This window comes from Artemia franciscana, chromosome 13, assembly GCF_032884065.1.
Source record: "Artemia franciscana chromosome 13, ASM3288406v1, whole genome shotgun sequence".
NCBI classification, from domain to species: Eukaryota; Metazoa; Arthropoda; class Branchiopoda; order Anostraca; family Artemiidae; genus Artemia; species Artemia franciscana.
Genome location: NC_088875.1, coordinates 11,475,282 through 11,500,189, shown reverse-complemented (window position 1 = coordinate 11,500,189; position 24,908 = coordinate 11,475,282). Strand labels below are relative to the sequence as shown.

The following is a 24,908-nucleotide window of genomic DNA, read 5'->3' as shown; positions in this document are numbered from 1 at the left end:
AAGTTTATTTATTTTAAGCTTGATAAAATTATGCACAATAGTTTATAATTGCGCATCATCCATTTTGGAGGAGGTCCACTGGATCGTTGTGCGGGTGGAGGGAATGTGCCTTAGAAAAATATGCCCTTATATTTGTATTATAATATTTATAGAGGGGGAGGGAGTTGCCTCCTCCCCCTCTCCCACTCCCACAGGCGTCTATGAAGAACATCCCTATAATAATTTTGTTTAAGAATTCGCCTTGAAATATATTTCAAGAACTGTCATTTGATACCTGGGAGGGATGCATACTTTATTATTTCTTCTTCTTTTCTTTGAATGGTATTAGTACCAATTAAAGTTTCTAGTTGACAATTGAAATTATAGTTTTCTAATTTTTAGCGAGAAACACTATAAAATTTACTTGAGAAATTCTTTGGAGATGATATCCTTGAATTCACCTGCCCACAGCCTTGGTAACATGCTTTATTTACTATGTTATTTTTCTTTACTTGAATGGTTTCTCCTCCATAGAAGCTACGACGAAAGTTCACTAACGTTTATCATGACGAAGAAGGAGTCATCAGTTCCGGGGCTCTTTCTTCCCTCTCTGGAATCTCAGGATTCTTACGATTTTACTCAATTTTTACGATTCTTACGATTTAGGATTTCTTACGATCCTCCGTAATGCGATTCGATCTCTATTTACTTCTTTTTTTGGTAGTTGCTCATAGTTAAATTTACTATATAATAATTATAAAAAATATATAATAAGTAACAAGTGTTATATAATATAGTAATATAATAATAATTAATATAATAAGTAATATTTTATTTACTTCTAGAGGTACTGCTGACGAACTGTCTGCAGTAATGAGGCGCTTGAGGCCATTACTGCTGTACACGCTCCTCCTATACCCAGTCTTTTCAAAGCTTTGCACTTTACCTTTTCCCAGAAGTTCTTATTTCTATCAAATCCTCCCTTCTTATCTAATCCCATCCATTCGGGAACGATCTGATTTGTTTGGCCCTGATTGATGGCCAAAAGTGTTATATATTCAGGATTGGTTTATTTTTGTTTTTAATATTTCAATATTTGGGCTGTTTATGATATTGATATGATATGATACTTATGGTATGATACTTTTAGATATTGTCAAAATTTTACAAAATCTGTCAGTAGTAGTTTAGGAAAGACCGAGAATATACATTCCAAATATAAACAACAGTCATTCAATAAACAAAAATTACTAATCACAAGGAAGGCTCCAAGACCAATAAAGGAGGGAGTCATGAAACACACTTTTAAAATTAAACTATTAAACATTAAATACATACTTTTTAAGATATCGATCATAAACAGTGAAAAAACGTAGAGGGATAGAAAGGGAAAAAGAGAGAAATAGCTCATGTAATATAGAAAGTCTACACCTGCGTTCTAAAGGGTGTGTTAATTTTTCGTCGAATTTTTATTCAACGTACATTATTTTGATTGAATATAATAAAGCTAGTTTAAGAGGTTAGTGTGTGTGTGTGTGGGGGGGGGGAGGTCTTTAGTTTTAAAAAAATATCTCGAAAGTACTGAGGAAGTTTGGCCACATAAATAGGGTGATATTTCTTATTTATCTTGTCTCACCCCTCCCCGTTAGGCTGATTTGAAAAGTCTATTGCCTCATTTTCTTCTCTAACCGGGCCTTGTTCTCAATAATGTTTTCGGTCCTTTTGATCTCAATCTGCCTCTCAATCTTTTTCTCAGTAATTTAATTAATTAATTAATTATTTGTTACTCTTGAATGGTTTGCTTTTTCTCTAGAAATTGCTGGATGAAATTTCTGCTATAAGAAATCGACTGCAAGAGCCATATAATGTTCTAAAAACTCAGGTGGTGACGGTGGCTCGACTTCAAGTAACATGTGATACGTTGCGTGACCTCTCTTGGTATTTGGAACTTCTCTTACAGCTTGAGAATGAAACCAACTTAATTCGACAAGCTGAAATCTTGGCTGAAGTTGGTACGTAAATTAAAACGTTCAAAATCGTAAATTTCCGAGTATAATGCACAATATTTAGGACAGGTGTACCAGTGTGATCTATGCACCAAGCAGAAAAATAGGAAAAAAATCGTCAAAACCATTCACGGAAATATAGGGGTGGGGGGGAGTGCATTTTCTAAATCTAGAGGGCGATTGAGAATTAAATAGAAGAATACAATATCTAAACTCGTGCATTTTATACCAAAGCATGTGGTAACATACAGATTTTTGCCTCCCCCTAATTTTTAGAAAACAGTTTTCGGGGGATTTTCATGAGAATGTGAAATATTTTTGAAAAATGACTTTGTCCCCCACCCTCTGTCATAAACAGGACTCTCATAGATCCGTACCTTTTTTTCTGTCGTAAAAAAACAGAAAATTTTATGGTTTAGAAGGAACCAATAGAAAACATTTTAACTTTGGCATTTTGTACCCAAGCATGCGCAAACATACATAAAAATCTGAAATGTGAACTGAAATAATTTTTTTTTACACCAGGCTTAAAACAAACATTTTTATGCATCTTTAGCGTAAGAAGAAAACTATACATACCTTTTAACTTACCAAATATAGCAATTGTGAATCAAGACAATTTTATTTTTTGTACAAAAAAATTAGAAATTTTTTATGTTTGTTGTTTGTTTATGTTTATGTTTGTTACAAAAAGTTTATGTTTGGAAATGTTTATGGTTGTTGCGTACCGAAAGGCACAATGTAACGCTGCAGTATATAATCGGACCTCTCGTGGAGGTCCGCCGCAGTATAATTGGACCTCTCATAGATATATCACCAATATGTTTTTGTTCTTTCTTTCTCTCCGATAAAGGAAAATATTTTTAGGGTTCGACGATCAAAAACCCCGAAAATATAAAAATTTACATAAAATTGAACCATTCGTAGATACATGACCTTTTTATTTTTATTTTTTACTTTTTTTTGCAAAGCAGTTTGTTCCATATTGAATATTCAATGCTGCAAAAAAACTTATAAACTCCACGCCGAGCCTGAGATAAAGTGTATAATTTAGTTTTTAATTTCTTTTAATTAAATCGACTCTGATTAATTTAATTGATTTTGTTTTTAATCTCTTTTTGCTGGTTTTGCTTTTAATTTGTTTCTGCTCACTAACTCAGGCATGTTGTGTACTATCTTTAAGATAATACACAACATATGGATAATACACAACATACACAATTTAAGATAATACAACATACTTTAAGATACAACACAACATACACAATATACGGGAAACATAATGTTTAGAGACGTACGAACAACACCAAACATGATATGATGCTTCTGTCCCATCTAAAGGATTTACACCGATTCAGATAGTAGACGGGGTTTAAAAATTGCATTAAAACGAGTTGTTTTAATACATGGAAAGAGCGACAAAAATTTTAGGTAAACAAGAGAACTCATTATGGAAGGAAGATACACTCCCGCACTCCTTCAGCACTTCTGAGAAGCGGAATTGAATGTAATACATCAGCTACTTGAAACTTAATCATGACTAAAGGCCATTATTTTTGCTCTTTTTTCCTTAATTTTTTAGTCTGGTATATTAAGCAAATAGCACTTGTTAATTGAACGAAACACACCCAAGAAGTGAAGTTTGGTCTATTTTAATGAAATATAACCTTCATATAAACTGTAGTTTATATAATGATGTAATTTGGGCTATATATTTGCACATTAGATGGTCGGGGGTGTGGGTTCTGGTATAGTATTTGGGCAGCCCCCTAACCTAACCAAGCCCCCCCCCAACCCACCTTTAATGTGAAAATATATAGGCCCAATTATACAAGTCCAATGTATTCTATCGCCCGTCACTTTTCTTTGTGGCTATGAAACCGGTATTCTGAGATCTAACCTAAGCGTAGTTTTCGAGAATGTTTTTTTTTTAATTAACCAGTACCAGCAAAGGGCTAGTTATATATCATTCAGGGGGTAGAAAGGGGGGCATCCCCCATCTGCTATTTTGTAATTTTTAGTTGTTTTTGAAGTGTTAGAACTTTTGTTTTTGAACTTTTTTTCTCTTTTTTATAATAGTTCGATAAAACTGTTACGATTCAAAAAAAATCGTTGTTGCGAACTGTTTATTGGGTTAGGGGAGGAGGCCTTAATTTTGACGACTAAACAGTAGTCTTATGCTCGCTAAAGTATGTATGCCAAAGTATTCTTAAGGGCTGTTGAAACAGATATCTTGGGGGCTTGGGGTAATTCCCATTTCCATGTTTTTTATGGCACTTTGTATTAACCAAGTGACATATAGCAATCGCCAATTCTGTCGGTCTGTCTGTCGGTCCCGGTTTTGCTACTTTAGGCACTTCCAGGTAAGTTAGGACGATGAAATTTGGCAAGCGTATCAGGGACCGGACCAGATTAAATTAGAAATAGTCGTTTTCCCGATTTGACCATCTGGGGGAGGGAGCGGGGGGCCGGTTAATTCGGAAAAAATTGAAAAAATGAAGTATTTTTAACTTATGAGTGGGTGATTGGATCTTAATGAAATTTGATGTTTGGAATGATATTGTGTCTCAGAGCTATTATATTAAATCCTGACCGGATCTGATGACATTGGGGGGGAGTTGGAGGGGGGAAACCTGAAGTCCCGGCTTTGCTACTTTAGGCAGTTCCAGGTGAGCTAGGACGATGAAATTTGGCAAGCGTATCAGGGACCGGACCAGATTAAATTAGAAATAGTCGTTTGACCGATTTGAAAATCTGGGGGAGGGAGTGGAGGGGCCGGTTAATTCGGAAAAAAATAGAAAAAATGAAGTATTTTAACTTATGAGCGGGTGATTGGATCTTAATTAAATTTGATGTTTGGAATGATATTGTGTCTCAGAGCTCTTATTTTAAATCCCGACCGGATCTGATGACATTGGGGGGAGTTGGAGGGGGGAACCTAAAATCTTGGAAAACACTTAGAGTGGAGGGATCGGAATGAAACTTGATGGGAAAAATAAGCACAAGTCCCAGATACATGATTGACATAATCGGAACGGATCCGCTCTCTTCGGGGTAGTTGGGGGGGAAGGGGTAATTCTTAAAAATTAGAAAAAATGAGGTTTTTTTAACTTACGAACGGATGATCGGATCTCAATGAAATTTAATGTTTAGAAGGATATCGTGTCTTAGAGCTCTTATTTTAAATCCCGACCGGATCTGGTGACGGGGGCGGGGAGTTGGGTCCATGAAATTTGGTATTTAGAAGGATATCGTGTCTCAAAGCTCTTATTTTAAATCCCGACCGGATCTGGTGACATTGGGGGAAGTTTCGGGTGGGGAAACCTAAAATGATGGAAAACGCTAAGATTGGAGGGATCGGGATGAAACTTGGTTGGAAAAATAAGTAGAAGTCTCGCATACGTGATTTACATAATTGGAACGGATCCGCTCAATTGGGGGGGGGGGGGTCTAATTCTGAAAAATAAGAAAAATGACGTATTTTCAACTTACGAAGGAGTGATTGGATCTTCATGAAACTTCATATTTAGAAGGACCTCGTAACTCAGATCTCTTATTTTAATCTCAACCGGATCAAGCGTAATTGAGGTGGGACAGTTGGGGGGACCGGAAATCTTAGAAAATACTTAAAGCGGTGAGATCAGGATGAAACTGGATGACAAGAATAGAAACCTGTCTAAGATACGTGACTGACATAACTGGACCGGATCTGCTCTCTTTGGTGGAATTGGGGGGGGGGGGGATAATTTTGAAAATTGAGGTATTTGTAACGTACGAAAGGGTGACCAGATCTTAATGAAATTTGATATTTAGAAGGATCTTGTGCTTTAAAGTTCTAATTTCAAATTCCGACCAGATCCTATGACATTCGGGGGAGTTGGACGGAGAAACCGTAATTCTTGGAAAACGTGAAAATTGGGGTATTTTTATCTTACGAATAGATTTTCGGATCGTAATGAAATTCGATTTTTAGAAGGAATTCATGTCTCAGAGCTCTTATTTCAAATCCCGGCCAGATCTTTTGACCTTGGGGGAGTTGGAGGGGGAAATATTGGAAAAACACTTGGAGTGGAGGAATCGGGATGAAGCTTGGTGGATAGAATAAACAAATGTCCGTGATTGACAGAATCGTACTGGATTCGCTCTCTTTGGGGGAGTTGGGGGGAGGGGTTCAGTGATTTGGCGAGTTCGGTGCTTCTGGACGTGCTAGGGCGATGAAAATTGGTAGGCGTGTCAGGGAGCTGCACAATTTGACTTGATAAAGTCGTTTTCCCAGATTCGACCATCTGGGGGGCTAAAGGGAGAGGAAAAATTAGAAAAAAATAGGTATTTATAACTTACGAGTGGGTGATGGAATCTTAATGAATTTTGATATTTAGAAGGACATTGTGATTCAGAGCTCTTATTTTAAATCTTGACCGGCATTAAGCCTCTTATTTTCCTTTTTAAATCAATCTATTGATTCATAGAATTTTGTTAGAGCTCATACCTTATGATCTCTTGGCTCTTAGCTCTTCTTGCCTCTTCAAGTGCCATATGAGCTCTTAGCTCTTGTTTATTGTTCCCATGTATGACCGTATAGTTTTTAACAACTGTCTAATATCTAATGTTAACTTAATGTAAAAATATCCTCAGGAATTCCTGATTTTCCCCTAACTCATTCCCAATTCTTATTACCAGCAGTTCTACACGTCCACTTCTGAAAAAAAGACGAAATTAAGAGTAATTTTGGATGAAGAAAAATACAAAAGAATTAATTTTTAGAGAGAAGGTACTGAAAAGTCAAATTATTGAGAATTTGGGAGATTGATGAGCTTAAGCATGTCAAAATCCCAAACCCAATCATCATCCCTATCGTTATCAATTTTGACACGTTTTGATTCTTGCTGCCCAGTTTGATTTTCATTTACTCGCTCACATGTTTGGTATCACATGTCTTTCGTTTTCGGGTTTTTTGGGCCTTCCAACAGACATTATATTATTGATGCGTTGGAAACTCAACAATCTTGTTTATGTTATGGATGATATCATATAAGAAAATGTTTATATAATGTCATAAGAAATGATTATATAATGTGCTAACATAGTACTTGACGTCATTTCTAAATACCAAAATTAAGACTCGTTAACGTATTTTCTCAGACTTCTGACCGATCCAGATCGTTTTTATATGCGAGAAACCCAAATACAAATTTTTCCGAAAAAATATGGTGCCATTTTTGTGAACATACATAAATACACAATTATTGCTCGCCTATATATATATATATATATATATATATATATATATATATATATATATATATATATATATATATATATATATATATATATATATATATACTAGCTGTTGGGGTTGCGCTTTGCGCCACCCCAACACCTAGTTGGTGGGGCGCTTCGCGCCCCCCAAGCCCCCCCGCGCGCGTAAGTCGTTACGCGCCATATTAGTTACGCGCCATTGTAGTTGTGTCCCTGTGTCCCACCTGTGAATATAGATAGATTTATATATGTGTTTCAAACTACGTAAAAATTGCGATTATACAACATTTTTGGCTTTCCCACTACTGGGAGCTTTCCGTTTCCAATTGCCAGCAATTGATCTGAAAATGTTTGACCAGAGTCATCGTTTTGCAATTGGACACGCATATTTGTAGTTAATTTTAATATTTTTATGTGTGCCCCATAAATTAGAAGTTTTCAGGCAAGCATTCATTTCGTCTGCAGGAGTTAAACTACGTAAAAATTGCGGATATACAACATTCTTGGCTTTCCCATTGTCTGTGCATATACAAAGCCGTATGTACTAATAGTGACGTCATATGCAAACGCTCTTTTTCAAACAAACAAACATGCATACACACAACTCGTTTTTATATAGATAGATAGATAGATAGATACAATACAAATTAACTGCGTAAAACTTGCGAATATACAACATTCTTCGCTGTCCAATTGTCGCTGCATATAAATAGATTGTCAGGTTTACCGACCCTCGAACATGCAACGTACAATTGTCCATGGGAAAAACAATCAGTATTAAGATCTATACCACATTTTTCTAATAATTGACCTTGAGCTTTGTTAATGGTGATTGCAAATGCTAATCGAATTGGGAATCGCTCTTTCACTTAGCCATTTATTATTTTTATAATTTTTTAGAATATTCAGAAATACTTTTTCAATCAATTCATTTTTGGACGTCACTAAATTACAGAAATCAGCAGGTAGTTGTATACGTCCTGAAATTGAGTCTATCGTATCATAAATGTCTTTTTGTTCCGACGTAAACTTGGAAATGTTATTTTGTACATACGACAATAGATCACTCGTACTGTAACTTTGTTCACGATCCAATTCTACACATGTCGAAACAGCAGCGATACGGTTAGGTGAAGGCATTCCCAAATCCTGAAGAGGTTTGTTTGCCATACGTACGCACAAATCTTCTATAATAACTAAAGTGTAGTTATAAATTTCTGATGTAAAATCAAAAGTCATATCTGACGTCTCTAACTGTTTTCGATGGAGTATATCTTCGGACATTTTTGACTTATATTTTTCCCATAACTCTGTAGGAGCTGATGGAGAGCAAGTCGTTAAAATGATGCCAAACAATGCACGAATTTGACTTGGGGTTGACGTTTCGCACGCGTCATTGATGCAGTTATCTCAGTGTTGGTCATTCTCCAATAAATTCAGAGCTTGGCATGCACTACGGTAAGTGTCATGTATAGTACCGTTTACAGTTCTCAAATGCTCAAAGGATGTCGGACCGGGCACATTCACCAAAAGCAGGCGTAGAAAGAAGCATTCATGTTGATTGGGGTGAACGGTGTAGAGTCTTCCTATCGTGGTATTTTTGAAGATGGTAGGTTGGCCGTCGACTGACTTACCCTGTTTTCGACGTTCAAATACTATATTTTTAGTATTCCATGTGTAATACGAAGGCTCTTCAGTATACAGCAGTTTTTTTTGCAAAAGAATCATTTTTGCAAAGCGAAAAAAAGCTGTTAATTTTGTATCCGGTGGATTCAGGGCTCTTTGTTGCACGTTGGTTTCCGAGAAATAAACACGTTGGCCATTCTGTAAATGTACCGCTAAGTGAACGACAGCTGGACTACGTTCATGTATCGGAAATGAAAGAATTCGCCAAACAGCTTCATTACTGCTTATGTATCTTCCAGCCTGATCTTGTACGATTTCGTCGAAATCTTTTATTTCGGGCTGCAAGCCAAAAACTGCCATGTCACTGCCTTTGTTGACGTATTTACATATGTATTTGATTGCCTTTACGGAGTTACAGTATTCAACGTTTATGTGTGCATTAAATGTTTTTGATAATAATGGGGAATATGGAACAACCCACTGGTTATCTACTTCGATGGTGGTACCGTTGCCATTGTAGGTTCTTCAGTCATTTTACAATTAGAAATTTCTCTTTCAACGGTCTTCTTATAATTAAAAATTTGTCTTTGAACGATATTCTTAAATACCTGTGTCCTGGTCGTCATTTATATTCCCTGTGTCCCGGTCGTCATTTGTGTCCCGGTATCCCAGTCTGTAATTTCTCTTTATGAAAAATATGTAACTTTCGCTATATATTTACACATTAGGGATTAAAAAAAAGAAAAAAATTCTCCCCCTGGACCTATTTCATGACCTATTCATAAAAGAAAACCACAATTTTTTAAAATTTTTCTCTTGACCTTTCCTAATTATGAAGCCATTAGCAATCTGTAGATTCCGGTAGACAAATAAATCTTCAAATGAAGGCTAGACCTTATTCAGCTGTTTGCGGCTAAAAATAGGCGCATCAATAATATTGTTACGAAATATCAACCCACCAAAGCTTTGCAATGGCTTGCGACTTGCCGTAAAAAAACAACAACGGGAAACGTAATAGAGGCAACAATCTTGACAGGGCCTTTTGAGGGTGAGGTTGTTTTTATTCCTCGCATTCGCATAATTCCAACGGATCTGCCTTTTCAATTTAAAACATTGCAATTCCCAACTCGATTAGCATTTGCAATCACCATCAACAAACCTCAAGGTCAATCATTAGAAAAATGTGGTATAGATCTTAATACTGATTGTTTTTCCCATGGACATTTGTAAGTTGTTTGTTGACTGACGTCATGTTTATCAACTGATGAAATTACCTACCGGGACACAAATGACGACCGGGACACAGGGAATAAAAATGACGACCGGGAACCTCAAAGAGAAATTACAGACTGGGACGATCAATGTCATGTTCATAAAGAAAAACTTCCCACTCAGGTTTATTAATTGTCCAATCTCAATTACGACAATTCAGCGTTCACTCAATGAAAGCTAGTTTGCAACTTAAATTCCGATACTCTCTAGACATCAATGCATCCACAATGCTATCACATTGTATTGTATTTGTATATTCAAAGTATGAATGATAGAAAATATAAATACGAAAATAAAATTATCAAGCCTTCCATCCAACATCACAATAGAACAACTTCCTTGCGACAGCTGGGATCGAACCTAAGTCCCGAGACTCTCTAGACACGGATGCATCCAGAAAGCTGTCACAAGGTATCAAATTTGTATATTCAAAGTATAGATGATAGAAAATTTTAACCATTTGCAATTTTTACAAATTTTACTATATTGTAAAATATTTACAATATATTGTAAGATATTTGTACGTTGCATGTTCAAGGGTCGGTAAACCTGAAAATCTATTTATATGCAGCGACAATTGGACAGCGAAGAATGTTGTATATTCGCAAGTTTTACGCAGTTAATTTGTATTGTTTCTATCTATCTATCTATCTATCTATATAAAAACGAGTTAAAAAAAGTACATAAGGCTTTGTATATACACAGACAATGGGAAAGCCAAGAATGTTGTATATTCGCAAGTTTTACATAGTTCAAAACACATATATAAATCTATCTATATTCATAGATGGTACATAGGGACACAACTACAATGGCGTGTAACTAATATGGCGCGTAACAACTTATGCGCGCGATGAGGCCTGAGGGGGCGCGAAGCGCCCCACCAACTAGGTGTTGGGATGGCGCGAAGTGCCACCCCAACAGCTAGTTATTATATATATATATATAAACTAGCTGTTGGGGTGGCGCTTCGCGCCACCCCAACACCTAGTTGGTGGGGGCGCTTCGCGCCCCCCCAAGCCCCCCCGCGCGCGTAAGTCGTTACGCGCCATAATAGTTACGCGCCATTGTAGTTGTGTCCCTGTGTCCCACCTGTGAATATAGATATATATATATATATATATATATATATATATATATATATATATATATATATATATATATATATATATATATATATATATATATATATATATATATATATATATATATATATATATATATATATATGGTTTTAACTACGTAAAACTTGCGAATATACAACATTCTTTGCTGTCCCATTGTCTTTGCATATAAATAGATTGTCAGGTTTACCGACTCTTGAACATGCAACATATAATGGTCCATGGGAAAACAATCTGTATTCAGATCTATACCTCATGATTCTAATGATTGCCCTTGAGCTTTGTTGATGGTGATTGCTAATCGACCATTCCCTGTCCCGGTGTCCCGGTCGTCATTTACATCCCCCTGTTTCCCCCGGTGTCCCCGTTGTAGTTGTGTCCCTGTGTCCCGGTCGTCATTTATATTCCCTGTGTCCCGGTCGTCATTTGTATCCCGGTGTCCCGGTCTGTATATACATTCGTTTTTTAGTTTTGTTTTTCTCCTTTATTTTTTTCCTTTTTTTTCTTTTTTAGTTTATTTAGATTTTTAGATTTTTTAGTTTTTTTATTAGTTTTTAGTTTTTTTTTCTTTTTAGTTTTTTTGTAGTTTTTACCTTCTTTTTAGTTTTGTTAATTTTTTTTTTTACTTATGTCCTGGTCGTCATTTATACTCCCTGTGTCCCGGTGCTTTGTTGATTGCTAATCGAACATTCCTTTTGTCCTGGTCGCTTTCTCTTTGAGTGTCGTCATTTATTTTTTTCTTTTTTAGTTCTTTTAGTTTTTACCTTTTTTAGTTTTTTTTAGTTTTTTAGATGAAAATTTTTTTTAGTTTTTTCCTTTTTTTCTTTTTAGTTTTTTATTGGTTTTTACCTTTATGTTAGCTTATTTTTCAGTTTTTTCCTTTTTTTTTAGTTTTTTTTTATTTTTTATTTTTTTTAGTTTTTTACCTTTTTTTAGTTTTTTTAGTTTTTTTAGTTTTTTAGCTTTTTTACTTTTTTTATTAGTTTTTAGTTTTTTTGTAGTTTTTGCCTTTTTTTAGTTTTTTCAGTTTTTTTTTAGTTTTTTATTGGTTTTTACCTTTATTTTAGCTTATTTTTCAGTTTTTTCCTTTTTTTAGTTTTTTTTAGTTTTTAGTTTTTTTAGTTTTTTACCTTTTTTTAGTTTTTTTAGTTTTTTTAGTTTTTTAGCTTTTTTATTTTTTTTATTAGTTTTTAGTTTTTTTGTAGTTTTTGCCTTTTTTTTAGTTTTTTTAGTTTTTTAGCTTTTTTATTAGTTTTTAGTTTTTTTTTGTAGTTTTTGCCTTTTTTTAGTTTTTTTAGTTTTTTAGCTTTTTTATTTTTTTTATTAGTTTTTAGTTTTTTTTGTAGTTTTTGCCTTTTTTTAGTTTTTTCAGTTTTGACGTCACCTGATCCAGTTTTTTCAGGTGACGTCACCTGATCCACGATCCACAGATCCACAGACAACTGATTTTTATATATATAGATAGTTTTTTTTTTTTACTTATGTCCTGGTCGTCATTTATACTCCCTGTGTCCTGGTGCTTTGTTGATTGCTAATCGAACATTCCTTTTGTCCTGGTCGCTTTCTCTTTGAGTTTCGTCATTTATTTTTTTCTTTTTTAGTTCGTTTAGTTTTTACCTTTTTTAGTTTTTTTTAGTTTTTTAGATGAAAATTTTTTTTAGTTTTTTCCTTTTTTTCTTTTTAGTTTTTTATTGGTTTTTACCTTTATTTTAGCTTATTTTTCAGTTTTTTCCTTTTTTTTAGTTTTTTTTATTTTTTATTTTTTTAGTTTTTTACCTTTTTTTAGTTTTTTTAGTTTTTTTAGTTTTTTAGCTTTTTTACTTTTTTTATTAGTTTTTAGTTTTTTTTTGTAGTTTTTGCCTTTTTTTAGTTTTTTCAGTTTTTTTTTAGTTTTTTATTGGTTTTTACCTTTATTTTAGCTTATTTTTCAGTTTTTTCCTTTTTTTTTAGTTTTTTTTAGTTTTTAGTTTTTTTAGTTTTTTACCTTTTTTAGTTTTTTTTAGTTTTTTTAGTTTTTTAGCTTTTTTATTTTTTTTATTAGTTTTTAGTTTTTTTTTGTAGTTTTTGCCTTTTTTTAGTTTTTTTAGTTTTTTAGCTTTTTTATTAGTTTTTAGTTTTTTTTGTAGTTTTTGCCTTTTTTTAGTTTTTTTAGTTTTTTAGCTTTTTTATTTTTTTTATTAGTTTTTAGTTTTTTTTGTAGTTTTTGCCTTTTTTTAGTTTTTTCAGTTTTGACGTCACCTGATCCAGTTTTTTCAGGTGACGTCACCTGATCCATCCACAGACAGACAGACAACTTATTTTTATATATATAGATAGATAAGTTGTTTGTTTGTGTGTCTGTCGACTGACGTCATGTTTGTGTGTCGACTGATGTCATGTTTGTCGACTGACGTCATTATAAGGATTGAGCTGTATGTCGTCATGAAGTTGTTTGTCGACTGACGGCATATTTGTCAACTGATGAAATTACAGACTGGGACACCGGGACACAAATGACGACCTTGACACAGGGAATATAAATGACGACCAAAATACTCAAAGAGAAATTACATACTGGGACACCGGGACACAAATGACGATGGGGACACAGGGAATGTTCGATTAGTAATCACCTTCAACAAAGCTCAAGGGCAATCATTAGAATAATGAGGTATAGATCTGAGTACGGATTGTTTTTCCCATGGACAATTATATGTTGCATGTTCAAGAGTCAGTAAACCTGAAAATCTATTTATATGCACAGACAATGGGACAGCGAAGACTCTATATATATAAAAATAATTTGTCTGTGTATGTTTGTGTCGAGTGACGTCGTGTTTGTATGTCGACTGACGTCATGTTTGTCGACTGACGTCGTTATAAGGATTGAGCTGTATGCGTCATGAAGTTGTTTGTTGACTGACGTCATGTTTGTCAACTGATGAAATTACCTACCGGGACACCGGGACACAAATGACGACCGGGACAATGACGACCGGGAACCTCAAAGAGAAATTACAGGCTGGGACACCCGGACACAAGTCACGACCGGGACACAGGGAATATAAATAACGACCGGGACACAGGGACACAACTACAACGGGGACGCAGGGGGCACAGGTGGGATATATAAATGACGACTGGGACATAGGGATTGTTCGAATAGAAATCACAGACCGGGGCACCGGGATACAAATGACGACAGGGAAACCGGGACACAAATGACGACCGGGACACAGGGAATATAAATGACGACCGGGACACTCAAAGAGAAATTACAAATTGGCACACCGGGACACAAATGACGACCGTGACACAGGGAATATAAACGACGACCGGGACACAGGGACACATCATTAGAATAATGAGGTATAGATCTGAATACGGATTGTTTTTCCCATGGACAATTAAATGTTGCATGTTCAAGAGTCAGTAAACCTGACAATCTATTTATATGCAACATATATATATATATCTATATATATAAAAATAAGTTGTCTGTGTGTGGATCTGTGGATCAGGTGACGTCACCTGAAAAAACTGGATCAGGTGACAAAACTGAAAACTGAAAAAACTAAAAAAAGGCAAAAACTACAAAAAAAACTAAAAACTAATAAAAAAAATAAAAAAGCTAAAAAACTAAAAAAAACTAAAAAAGGCAAAAACTACAAAAAAAAACTAAAAACTAATAAAAAAGCTAAAAAACTAAAAAAACTAAAAAAAGGCAAAAACTACAAAAAAAACTAAAAACTAATAAAAAAAATAAAAAAGCTAAAAAACTAAAAAAACTAAAAAAACTAAAAAAAGGTAAAAAACTAAAAAAACTAAAAACTAAAAAAAACTAAAAAAAAGGAAAAAACTGAATAATAAGCTTAAATAAAGGTAAAAACCAATAAAAAACTAAAAAAAAACTGAAAAAACTAAAAAAAAGGCAAAAACTACAAAAAAAACTAAAAACTAATAAAAAAAAGTAAAAAAGCTAAAAAACTAAAAAAACTAAAAAAACTAAAAAAAGGTAAAAAACTAAAAAATCTATATATATAAAAATAAGTTGTCTGTGTGTGGATCTGTGGATCTGTGGATCAGGTGACGTCACCTGAAAAAACTGGATCAGGTGACAAAACTGAAAACTGAAAAAACTAAAAAAAGGCAAAAACTACAAAAAAAAACTAAAAACTAATAAAAAAAATAAAAAAGCTAAAAAACTAAAAAAACTAAAAAAAGGCAAAAACTACAAAAAAAACTAAAAACTAATAAAAAAGCTAAAAAACTAAAAAAACTAAAAAAAGGCAAAAACTACAAAAAAAACTAAAAACTAATAAAAAAATAAAAAAGCTAAAAAACTAAAAAAACTAAAAAAACTAAAAAAACTAAAAAACGGTAAAAAACTAAAAAAACTAAAAACTAAAAAAACTAAAAAAAAGGAAAAAACTGAAAAATAAGCTAAAATAAAGGTAAAAACCAATAAAAAACTAAAAAAAAAACTGAAAAAACTAAAAAAAGGCAAAAACTACAAAAAAAACTAAAAACTAATAAAAAAAGTAAAAAGCTAAAAAACTAAAAAAACTAAAAAAACTAAAAAAAGGTAAAAAACTAAAAAATAAAAACTAAAAAAAAACTAAAAAAAAGGAAAAAACTGAAAAATAAGCTAAAATAAAGGTAAAAACCAATAAAAAACTAAAAAGAAAAAAAGGAAAAAACTAAAAAAAATTTTCATCTAAAAAACTAAAAAAAACTAAAAAGGTAAAAACTAAAAGAACTAAAAAAGAAAAAAATAAATGACGACACTCAAAGAGAAAGCGACCAGGACAAAAGGAATGTTCGATTAGCAATCAACAAAGCACCGGGACACAGGGAGTATAAATGACGACCAGGACATAAGTTAAAAAAAAACTAACAAAACTAAAAAGAAGGTAAAAACTACAAAAAACTAAAAAGAAAAAAACTAAAAAAAGGCAAAAACTACAAAAAAAACTAAAAACTAATAAAAAAGCTAAAAAACTAAAAAAAACTTAAAAAAGGCAAAACTACAAAAAAAACTAAAAACTAATAAAAAAAATAAAAAAGCTAAAAAACTAAAAAAACTAAAAAACTAAAAAAAGGTAAAAAACTAAAAAAACTAAAAACTAAAAAAAACTAAAAAAAGGAAAAAACTGAAAAATAAGCTAAAATAAAGGTAAAAACCTATAAAAAACTAAAAAAAAAACTGAAAAAACTAAAAAAAGGCAAAATCTACAAAAAAAAACTAAAAACTAATAAAAAAAGTAAAAAAGCTAAAAAACTAAAAAAACTAAAAAAACTAAAAAAGGTAAAAAACTAAAAAAAATAAAAAATAAAAAAAACTAAAAAAAGGAAAAAACTGAAAAATAAGCTAAAATAAAGGTAAAAACCAATACAAAACTAAAAAGAAAAAAAGGAAAAAACTAAAAAAAATTTCATCTAAAAAACTAAAAAAAACTAAAAAAGGTAAAAACTAAAAGAACTAAAAAAGAAAAAAATAAATGACGACACTCAAAGAGAAAGCGACCAGGACAAAAGGAATGTTCGATTAGCAATCAACAAAGCACCGGGACACAGGGAGTATAAATGACGACCAGGACATAAGTAAAAAAAAAAAAACTAACAAAACTAAAAAGAAGGTAAAAACTACAAAAAAACTAAAAAGAAAAAAAAACTAAAAACTAATAAAAAAACTAAAAAATCTAAAAATCTAAATAAACTAAAAAAGAAGAAAAAAAAAAAATAAAGGAGAAAAACAAAACTAAAAAACGAATGTATATACAGAACGGGACACCGGGATACAAATGACGACCGGGACACAGGGAATATAAATGACGACCGGGACACAGGGACACAACTACAACGGGGACACCGGGGGAAACAGGGGGATATAAATGACGACCGGGACACCGGGACAGGGAATGGTCGATTAGCAATCACCATCAACAAAGCTCAAGGGCAATCATTAGAATCATGAGGTATAGATCTGAATACAGATTGTTTTCCCATGGACCATTATATGTTGCATGTTCAAGAGTCGGTAAACCTGACAATCTATTTATATGCAAAGACAATGGGACAGCAAAGAATGTTGTATATTCGCAAGTTTTACGTAGTTAAAACCATATATATATATATATCTATATATATATATCTATCTATATTCACAGGTGGGACATAGGGACACAACTACAATGGCGCGTAACTATTATGGCGCGTAACGACTTACGCGCGCGGGGGGGCTTGGGGGGGGCGCGAAGCGCCCCCACCAACTAGGTGTTGGGGTGGCGCGAAGCGCCACCCCAATAGCTAGTATATATATATTATCTATATATATAAAAATAAGTTGTCTGTGGGTCTGTGGGTCTGTGGATCTGTGGATCAGGTGACGTCATGTTTCGGCTGACGTCATGAAATTAGTTGCCGTCATTTTTGTTATGACGATGCTTAGTATATTGTAAAACACATTAATTTGGTTAATAATATACCATTTAAAACACCAAAATGAACATGCTGGAGTAGTCACTCGGTGAGAGAGGGTATCAGAACGGAGAATGAAGGTCCCAGGTTCAAATCCTGGTTAGGCTAAAAAAGGTAAAAAAGTAAAAACTAAAAAAAAAACTGAAAAAACTAAAAAAAGGCAAAAACTACAAAAATAACTAAAAACTAATAAAAAAATAAAAAAGCCGAAAAACTAAAAAAACTAAAGAAACTAAAAAAAGGAAAAAACTTAAAAAACTAAAAACTAAAAAAAACTAAAAAAAAGGAAAAATGAAAAATAGAAGAGAAAAAGAATACTAATAAAATTAAAAATAAAAATAAAAAAAAATAAAAAAGATAAAAAGCTAAAAAAAGGTAAAAACCAATAAAAACTAAAAAGAAAAAAAGGTAAAAAACTAAAAAAAAAATTCATCTAAAAAACTAAAAAGAACTAAAAAACGTAAAAACTAAAAGAACTAAAAAAGTAAAAAAAAAAACTAAAAAAAGGAAAAAACTGAAAAATAAGCGGGATATAAAACAGGGGGATATAAATGACGACCGGGACACCGGGACATAAGGAATATAAATGAATCAGAAAATACAACTCATGTTTCCAAATGACGTCGTTTGGAGCCCAAATTGAAAATCCAGATCAATTTATGTCTACTTTCAAAGTAAAAGGGCAAATTTATCATAGAGCAGGGTCTCTTCTACCATTCTCAGGCGAGAATCATAAATTTTTACAATTGTACTTCATCAGTGATAGAAATTCTGAATTGAATGCACGTTGCGAAATTTCTCCCAACATTGAAAGGACAATCGTTTCCCAATTACAACATCTTTTCCACGAAAATAATAATTTAGTGCGTCTGTTCAAAACAGCCATCGATTTGATGCCTACTTATACGCATAAAATTGTTATTTCCGCTGACAAAAACGCCTCCTGGCCAACATGTGCGTAGATACAATGCTCCAACTATCGACGAAGTGGCCATCGTTATGGTCGGTGATCAGTTTTTACCTCGAGATATTATTCTCAGGGTTTCCACCACACGTGCTACAACTAAAAATAGGCCTACCAATAATACTTTAAGAAATATAAACCCACCAAAGCTTTGCTATGGCACTCGACCTGCCGTAAAAAAAACAATGGAAAACCTAATAGAGGCCACAATCTTGACAGGGCCTTTTGAGGGTGAGGCTGTTCTTATTCCTCGCATTCCCAAGATTCCAACGGATCTGCCTTTTCAATTTAAAAGATTGCAATTCCCAATTCGATTAGCATTTGCAATCACCATTAACAAAGCTCAAGGTCAATCATTAGAAAAATGTGGTATAGATCTTAATACTGATTGTTTTTTCCCATTGACAATTGTACGTTGCATGTTCGAGGGTCGGTAAACCTGACAATCTATTTATATGCAGCGACAATTGGACAGCGAAGATGTTGTATATTCGCAAGTTTTACGCAGTTAATTTGTATTTTATCTATCTATCTATCTATCTATCTATATAAAAACGAGTGTATGTATGCATGTTTGTTTGTTTGTAAAAAGAGCGTTTGCATATGATGTCATTATTAGTACATACGGCTTAGAGGCCACAATCTTGACAGGGCCTTATGAGGGTGAGGCTGTTCTTATTCCTCGCATTCCCATGATTCCAACGGATCTGCTTTTTCAATTTAAAAGATTGCAATTCCTAATTCGATTAGTATTGGCAATCACCATTAACCAAGCTCAAGGTCAATCAATAGAAAATGTGGTATAGATCTTAATCCTGATTGTTTTTCCCATGGACAATTGTACGTTGCATGTTCGAGGGTCGGTAAACCTGACAATGTATTTATATGCAGCGACAATTGGACAGCGAAGAATGTTGTTTATTCGCAAGTTTTACGCAGTTAATTTGTATTGTATCTATCTATATAAAAACGAGTTATGTGGATGCATGTTTGTTTGTTTGTAAAAAGAGCGTTTGTATATGACGTCATTATTAGTACATACGGCTTTGCATATGCACAGACAATGGGAAAGCCAAGAATGTTGTTTATTCGCAATTTTTGCGTAGTTTGAAACACATATATAAATCTATCTATATTCACAGGTGGGACACAGGGACACAACTACAATGGCGCATAACTAATATGGCGCGTAACGACTTACGCGCGCGGGGGGGGCTTGGGGGGGGTGCAAAGCGCCCCACCAACTAGGTGTTGGGGTGGCGCGAAGCGCCACCCCAACAGCTAGTATATATATATATACTATATAATATATAATATATATAGTATATATATATATATATATATATATATTGGGGTGGCGCGAAGCGCCACCCCAACAGCTAGTATATATATATATATACTAGCTGTTGGGGTGGCGCTTCGCGCCACCCCAACACCTAGTTGGTGGGGGCGCTTCCCCCCCCCCCAAGCCCTCCCGCGCGCGTAAGTCGTTACGCGCCATATTAGTTACGCGCCATTGGAGTTGTGTCCCTATGTCCCACCTGTGAATATATATATATATATATATATATATATATATATATATATATATATATATATATATATATATAATATATATATATATATATATATATATATAATATATATATATATATATATATATATATATATATATATATACTAGCTGTTGGGGTGGCGCTTCGCGCCTCCCCAAGCCCCCCCGCGCGCGTAAGTCGTTACGCGCCATATTAGTTACGCGCCTTGTAGTTGTGTCCCTGTGTCCCACCTGTGAATATACCCCAACACCTAGCTGGTGGGGCGCTTCGCGCCCCCCAAGCCCCCCCGCGCGCGTAAGTCGTTACGCGCCATATTAGTTACGCGCCATTGTAGTTGTGTCCCTGTGTCCCACCTGTGAATATAGATAGATTTATATATGTGTTTCAAACTACGTAAAAATTGCGAATATACAACATTCTTGGCTTTCCCATTGTCTGTCCATATACAAAGCCGTATGTACTAATAATGACATCATATGCAAACGCTCTTTTTACAAACAAACAAACATGCATACACACAACTCGTTTTTATATAGATAGATAGATAGATAGATAGATACAATACAAATTAACTACGTAAAGCTTGTGAATATACAACAGTCTTCGCTGTCCCATTGTCTGTGCGTATAAATAGATTGTCAGGTTTACCGACCCTCAAAGATGCAACATACAATTGTACATTGGTAAAGCAATCTGTATTAAGATCTATACCGCATTTTTCTAGTGATTGCCCTTGAGCTTTGTTGATGGTGGTTGCAAATGCTAATCGAATTGGGAATTGCAATCTTTTAAATTGAAAAAGCAGATCCGTTGGAATCATGGGAATGCGAGGAATAAGAACAGCCTCACCCTCATAAGGCCCTGTCAAGATTGTGGTCTCTATTAGGTTTTCCATTGTTTTTTTTACGGCAAGTCGCGTGCCATTGCAAAGCTTTGGTGGGTTGGTATTTCTTAAAAGTATTATTGGTACGCCTATTTTTAGTTGTAGCACGTGTGGTGGAAACCCTGAAGGATCTATGGAATTTAAAAATTCAGATGGATAATTAACCGCTTCATTTGGTTCCAAAATACAAATTAACTGCGTAAAACTTGCGAATATACAACATTCTTCGCTGTCCAATTGTCGCTGCATATAAATAGATTGTCAGGTTTACCGACCCTTGAACATGCAACGTACAATTGTCCATGGGAAAAACAATCAGTATTAAGATCAATACCACATTTTTCTAATGATTGACCTTGAGCTTTGTTAATGGTGATTGCAAATGCTAATCGAATTGGGAATTGCAATCTTTTAAATTGAAAAGGCAGATCCGTTGGAATCATGGGAATGCGAGGAATAAGAACAGCCTCACCCTCAAAAGGCCCTGTCAAGATTGTGGCCTCTATTAGGTTTTCCATTGTTTTTTTTTACGGCAAGTCGAGTGCCATTGCAAAGCTTTGGTGGGTTTATATTTCTTAAAAGTATTATTGGTACGCCTATTTTTAGTTGTAGCACGTGTGGTGGAAACCCTGAAAGATCTATGGAATTTAAAAATTCAGATGGATAATTAACCGCTTCATTTGGTTCCAAAACTGTTTCGACTGACTTGTAAAAGACTGCCTGGTCTTGAATCTTGGTCAAAACAATATTGTTGATTTCGTGGACGTCTATATTTTTGGGTGCGAGAATCGCTCTTTCACTTAGCCATTTATTATTTTTATAATTTTTTAGAATATTCGGAAATACTTTTTCAATCAACTCATTTTTGGACGTCACTAAATTACAGAAATCAGCAGGTAGTTGTATACGTCCTGAAATTGAGTCTACTGGGAGCTTTCCGTTTCCCATTGCCAGCAATTGATCTGAAAATGTTTGACCAGAGTCATCGTTTTGCAATCGGACACGCATATTTGTAGTTAATTTTAATGTTTTTACGTGTGCCCATAAATTAGAATTTTTCAGGCAAGCATTCATTTCGTCTGCAGGAGTTGATCTAGGTATTATAGGTAATGTTTGCCTGAAATCTCCCGCAAGCAATATTAAGGTGCTGCCAAAGGGTTTCGACTTCCCTCGCAAATCTTTCAAGCATTGATCCAGAGCCTCGAGCGATTTTTTGTGTGCCATTGTGCACTCATCCCAAATAATAAGTTTGCATTGCTGCAATACTTTACCCATCCCAGATGATTTGGAAATATTGCACGTGGGAGTTTCTGTAGAATGCAAGTTCAGAGGCAATTTCAAAGCGGAATGAGCAGTTCTTCCACCAGTCAGCAATGTTGCGGCTATTCCGGACGACGCAATTGCCAACGCTATATCATTTTTTGATCGAAATGATGCCAGAATCAGTTTTATCACAAACGTTTTACCAGTACCTCCTGGCGCATCCAAAAAGAAAATTTCTCCAACGTTGTTATCGACACAATGCATTATCGTATCTTAAATGTCTTTTTGTTCCAACGTTAACTTGGAAATGTTATTTTGTACATACGACAATAGATCACTCGTACTGTAACTTTGTTCACGATCCAATTCTACACATGTCGAAACAGCAGCGATACGGTTAGGTGAAGGCATTCCCAAATCCTGAAGAGGTTTGTTTGCCATACTTACGCACAAATCTTCTATAACAACTAAAGTGTAGTTATAAATTTCTGATGTAAAATCAAAAGTCATATCTGACGTCTCTAACTGTTTTCGATGAAGTATATCTTCGGACATTTTTGACTTATATTTTTCCATAACTCTGTAGGAGCTGATGGAGAGCAAGTTGTTAAAATGATGCCAAACAATGCACGAATTTGACTTGGGGTTGACGTTTCGCACGCGTCATTGATGCAGTTATCCCAGTGTTGGTCATTCTCCAATAAATTCAGAGCTTGGCATGCACTACGGTAAGTGTCATGTATAGTACCGTTTACAGTTCTCAAATACTCAAAGGATGTCGGACCGGGTACATTCACCAAAAGCAGGCGTAGAAAGAAGCATTCATGTTGATTGGGGTGAACGGTGTAGAGTCTTCCTATCGTGGTATCTTTGAAGATGGTAGGTTGGCCGTCGACTGACTTACCCTGTTTTCGACGTTCAAATACTTTATTTTTAGTATTCCACGTGTAATACGAAGGCACTTCAGTATACAGCAGTTTTTTTGCAAAAGAATCATTTTTGCAAAGCGAAAAAAAAGCTGTTAATGTTGTATCCGGTGGATTCAGGACTCTTTGTTGCACGTTGGTTTCCGTGAAATAAACACGTTGACCATTCTGTAAATGTACCGCTAAGTGAACAACAGCTGGCACAGAAAACATGACGCTCTCACCTGACAACTAATTTCATGACGTCAGCCGACACAGAAACATGACGTCACCTGATCCACAGATCCACAGACAGACAACTTATTTTTATATATATAGATAGATAGATAGTTTCTGTTTCAGTTTTTCTTTTTTTTTAGTTTTGCAGCTTTTTTAGTTTTTTTAGCTTTTTCTCTTTTTTGCTTTTTTCTTTTTAGTTTTTTACATTTTTATGGCACTTGGTATTAACCAAGTGACATATAGCAATCGCAAATTCTGTCGGTCTGTCGGTCAATGTTCATTCTAACATCGATAGTTGGAAAAATCTTCACGTGCCAAGTATACTAAAGCTCAACAATTTATAATACACCTCAAATTTTAAGTATCTGTTTTAAGGTTTTCGAATTACTTTAATCTATTGTCAAATATTTTAAAATATTTATGCAATTCCCAGTTTTTACATTTTTAGTTTCAGTTTTCTTTTTCTTCTTTATTTTTCAGACGTAAATACACATCGCCGAGCCTTTGTTTTTTTAAGTAAAATCTGGTAGGCATTGATAACCTTATCCAAGTCAAAATCCCAAACCCAATCATCATCGCTATCATTTTCAGTTTTGATACGTTTTGACTCTCGCTGTCCAGGTTGATCTTCTTCTAATTGGGCGGTTTTGCGTTCTTTAGCCGCAAGCCTTTTGGCATTAACTCTCTGAGCAGGTTCCTCGGATGTTTCTTTTGTTGTAGGATTTGGTAACATTCTATCTTTTTCAATGTTTTTCAATTTGTCAGTGTTCATTCTAACATGGACTGTTAGAAAAAATTTTACGTGCAAGCATGCTAATACTCAACAATTTATAATAAACCTCAAAATTATAAATATCTGTTATAAGGTTTTCGAATTAATTTAATCTATTGTCAAAATATATAGAAATATTTATGCAATTCCCAGTTTCTACATTTTTAGTTTCAGTTTGCTTTTCAGTTTAGTTTCATTTTTATATAGAGATAAGATATAATCTGGCGTAACGGACAGACAACTTATTTTATATAGATAGATATACTAGCTGTTGGGGTGGCGCTTCGCGCCACCCCAACACCTAGTTGGTGGGGTGCTTCGCGCCCCCCAAGCCCCCCCCCCCCCCGCGCGCGTAAGTCGTTACGCGCCATATTAGTTACGCGCCATTGTAGTTGTGTCCCTGTGTCCCACCTGTGAATAGAGATAGATATAAATATATGTTTTTAACTACGTAAAACATGCAAATATACAACATTCTTCGCTGTCCCATTGTCTGTGCATATAAAGAGATTGTCAGGTTTACTGACTCTTGAACATGCAACATATAAATGTCCATGGGAAAAACAATCCGTATTCAGATCTATACCTCATTATTCTAAT

General features: G+C 34.3%; 1 protein-coding gene across 1 annotated transcript in view; it reads left to right on the top strand.

The window, feature by feature from the left end:
* The window catches only part of LOC136034523 (conserved oligomeric Golgi complex subunit 5-like), a 134,546-nt gene that overhangs the window by 29,706 nt on the left and 79,932 nt on the right, over positions 1-24,908 (top strand). The window contains exon 4 of the mRNA XM_065715749.1: positions 1,793-1,991. Within this exon, the coding sequence (XP_065571821.1) occupies positions 1,793-1,991 (199 nt within the window). The remainder of the gene's footprint in view (positions 1-1,792; positions 1,992-24,908) is intronic.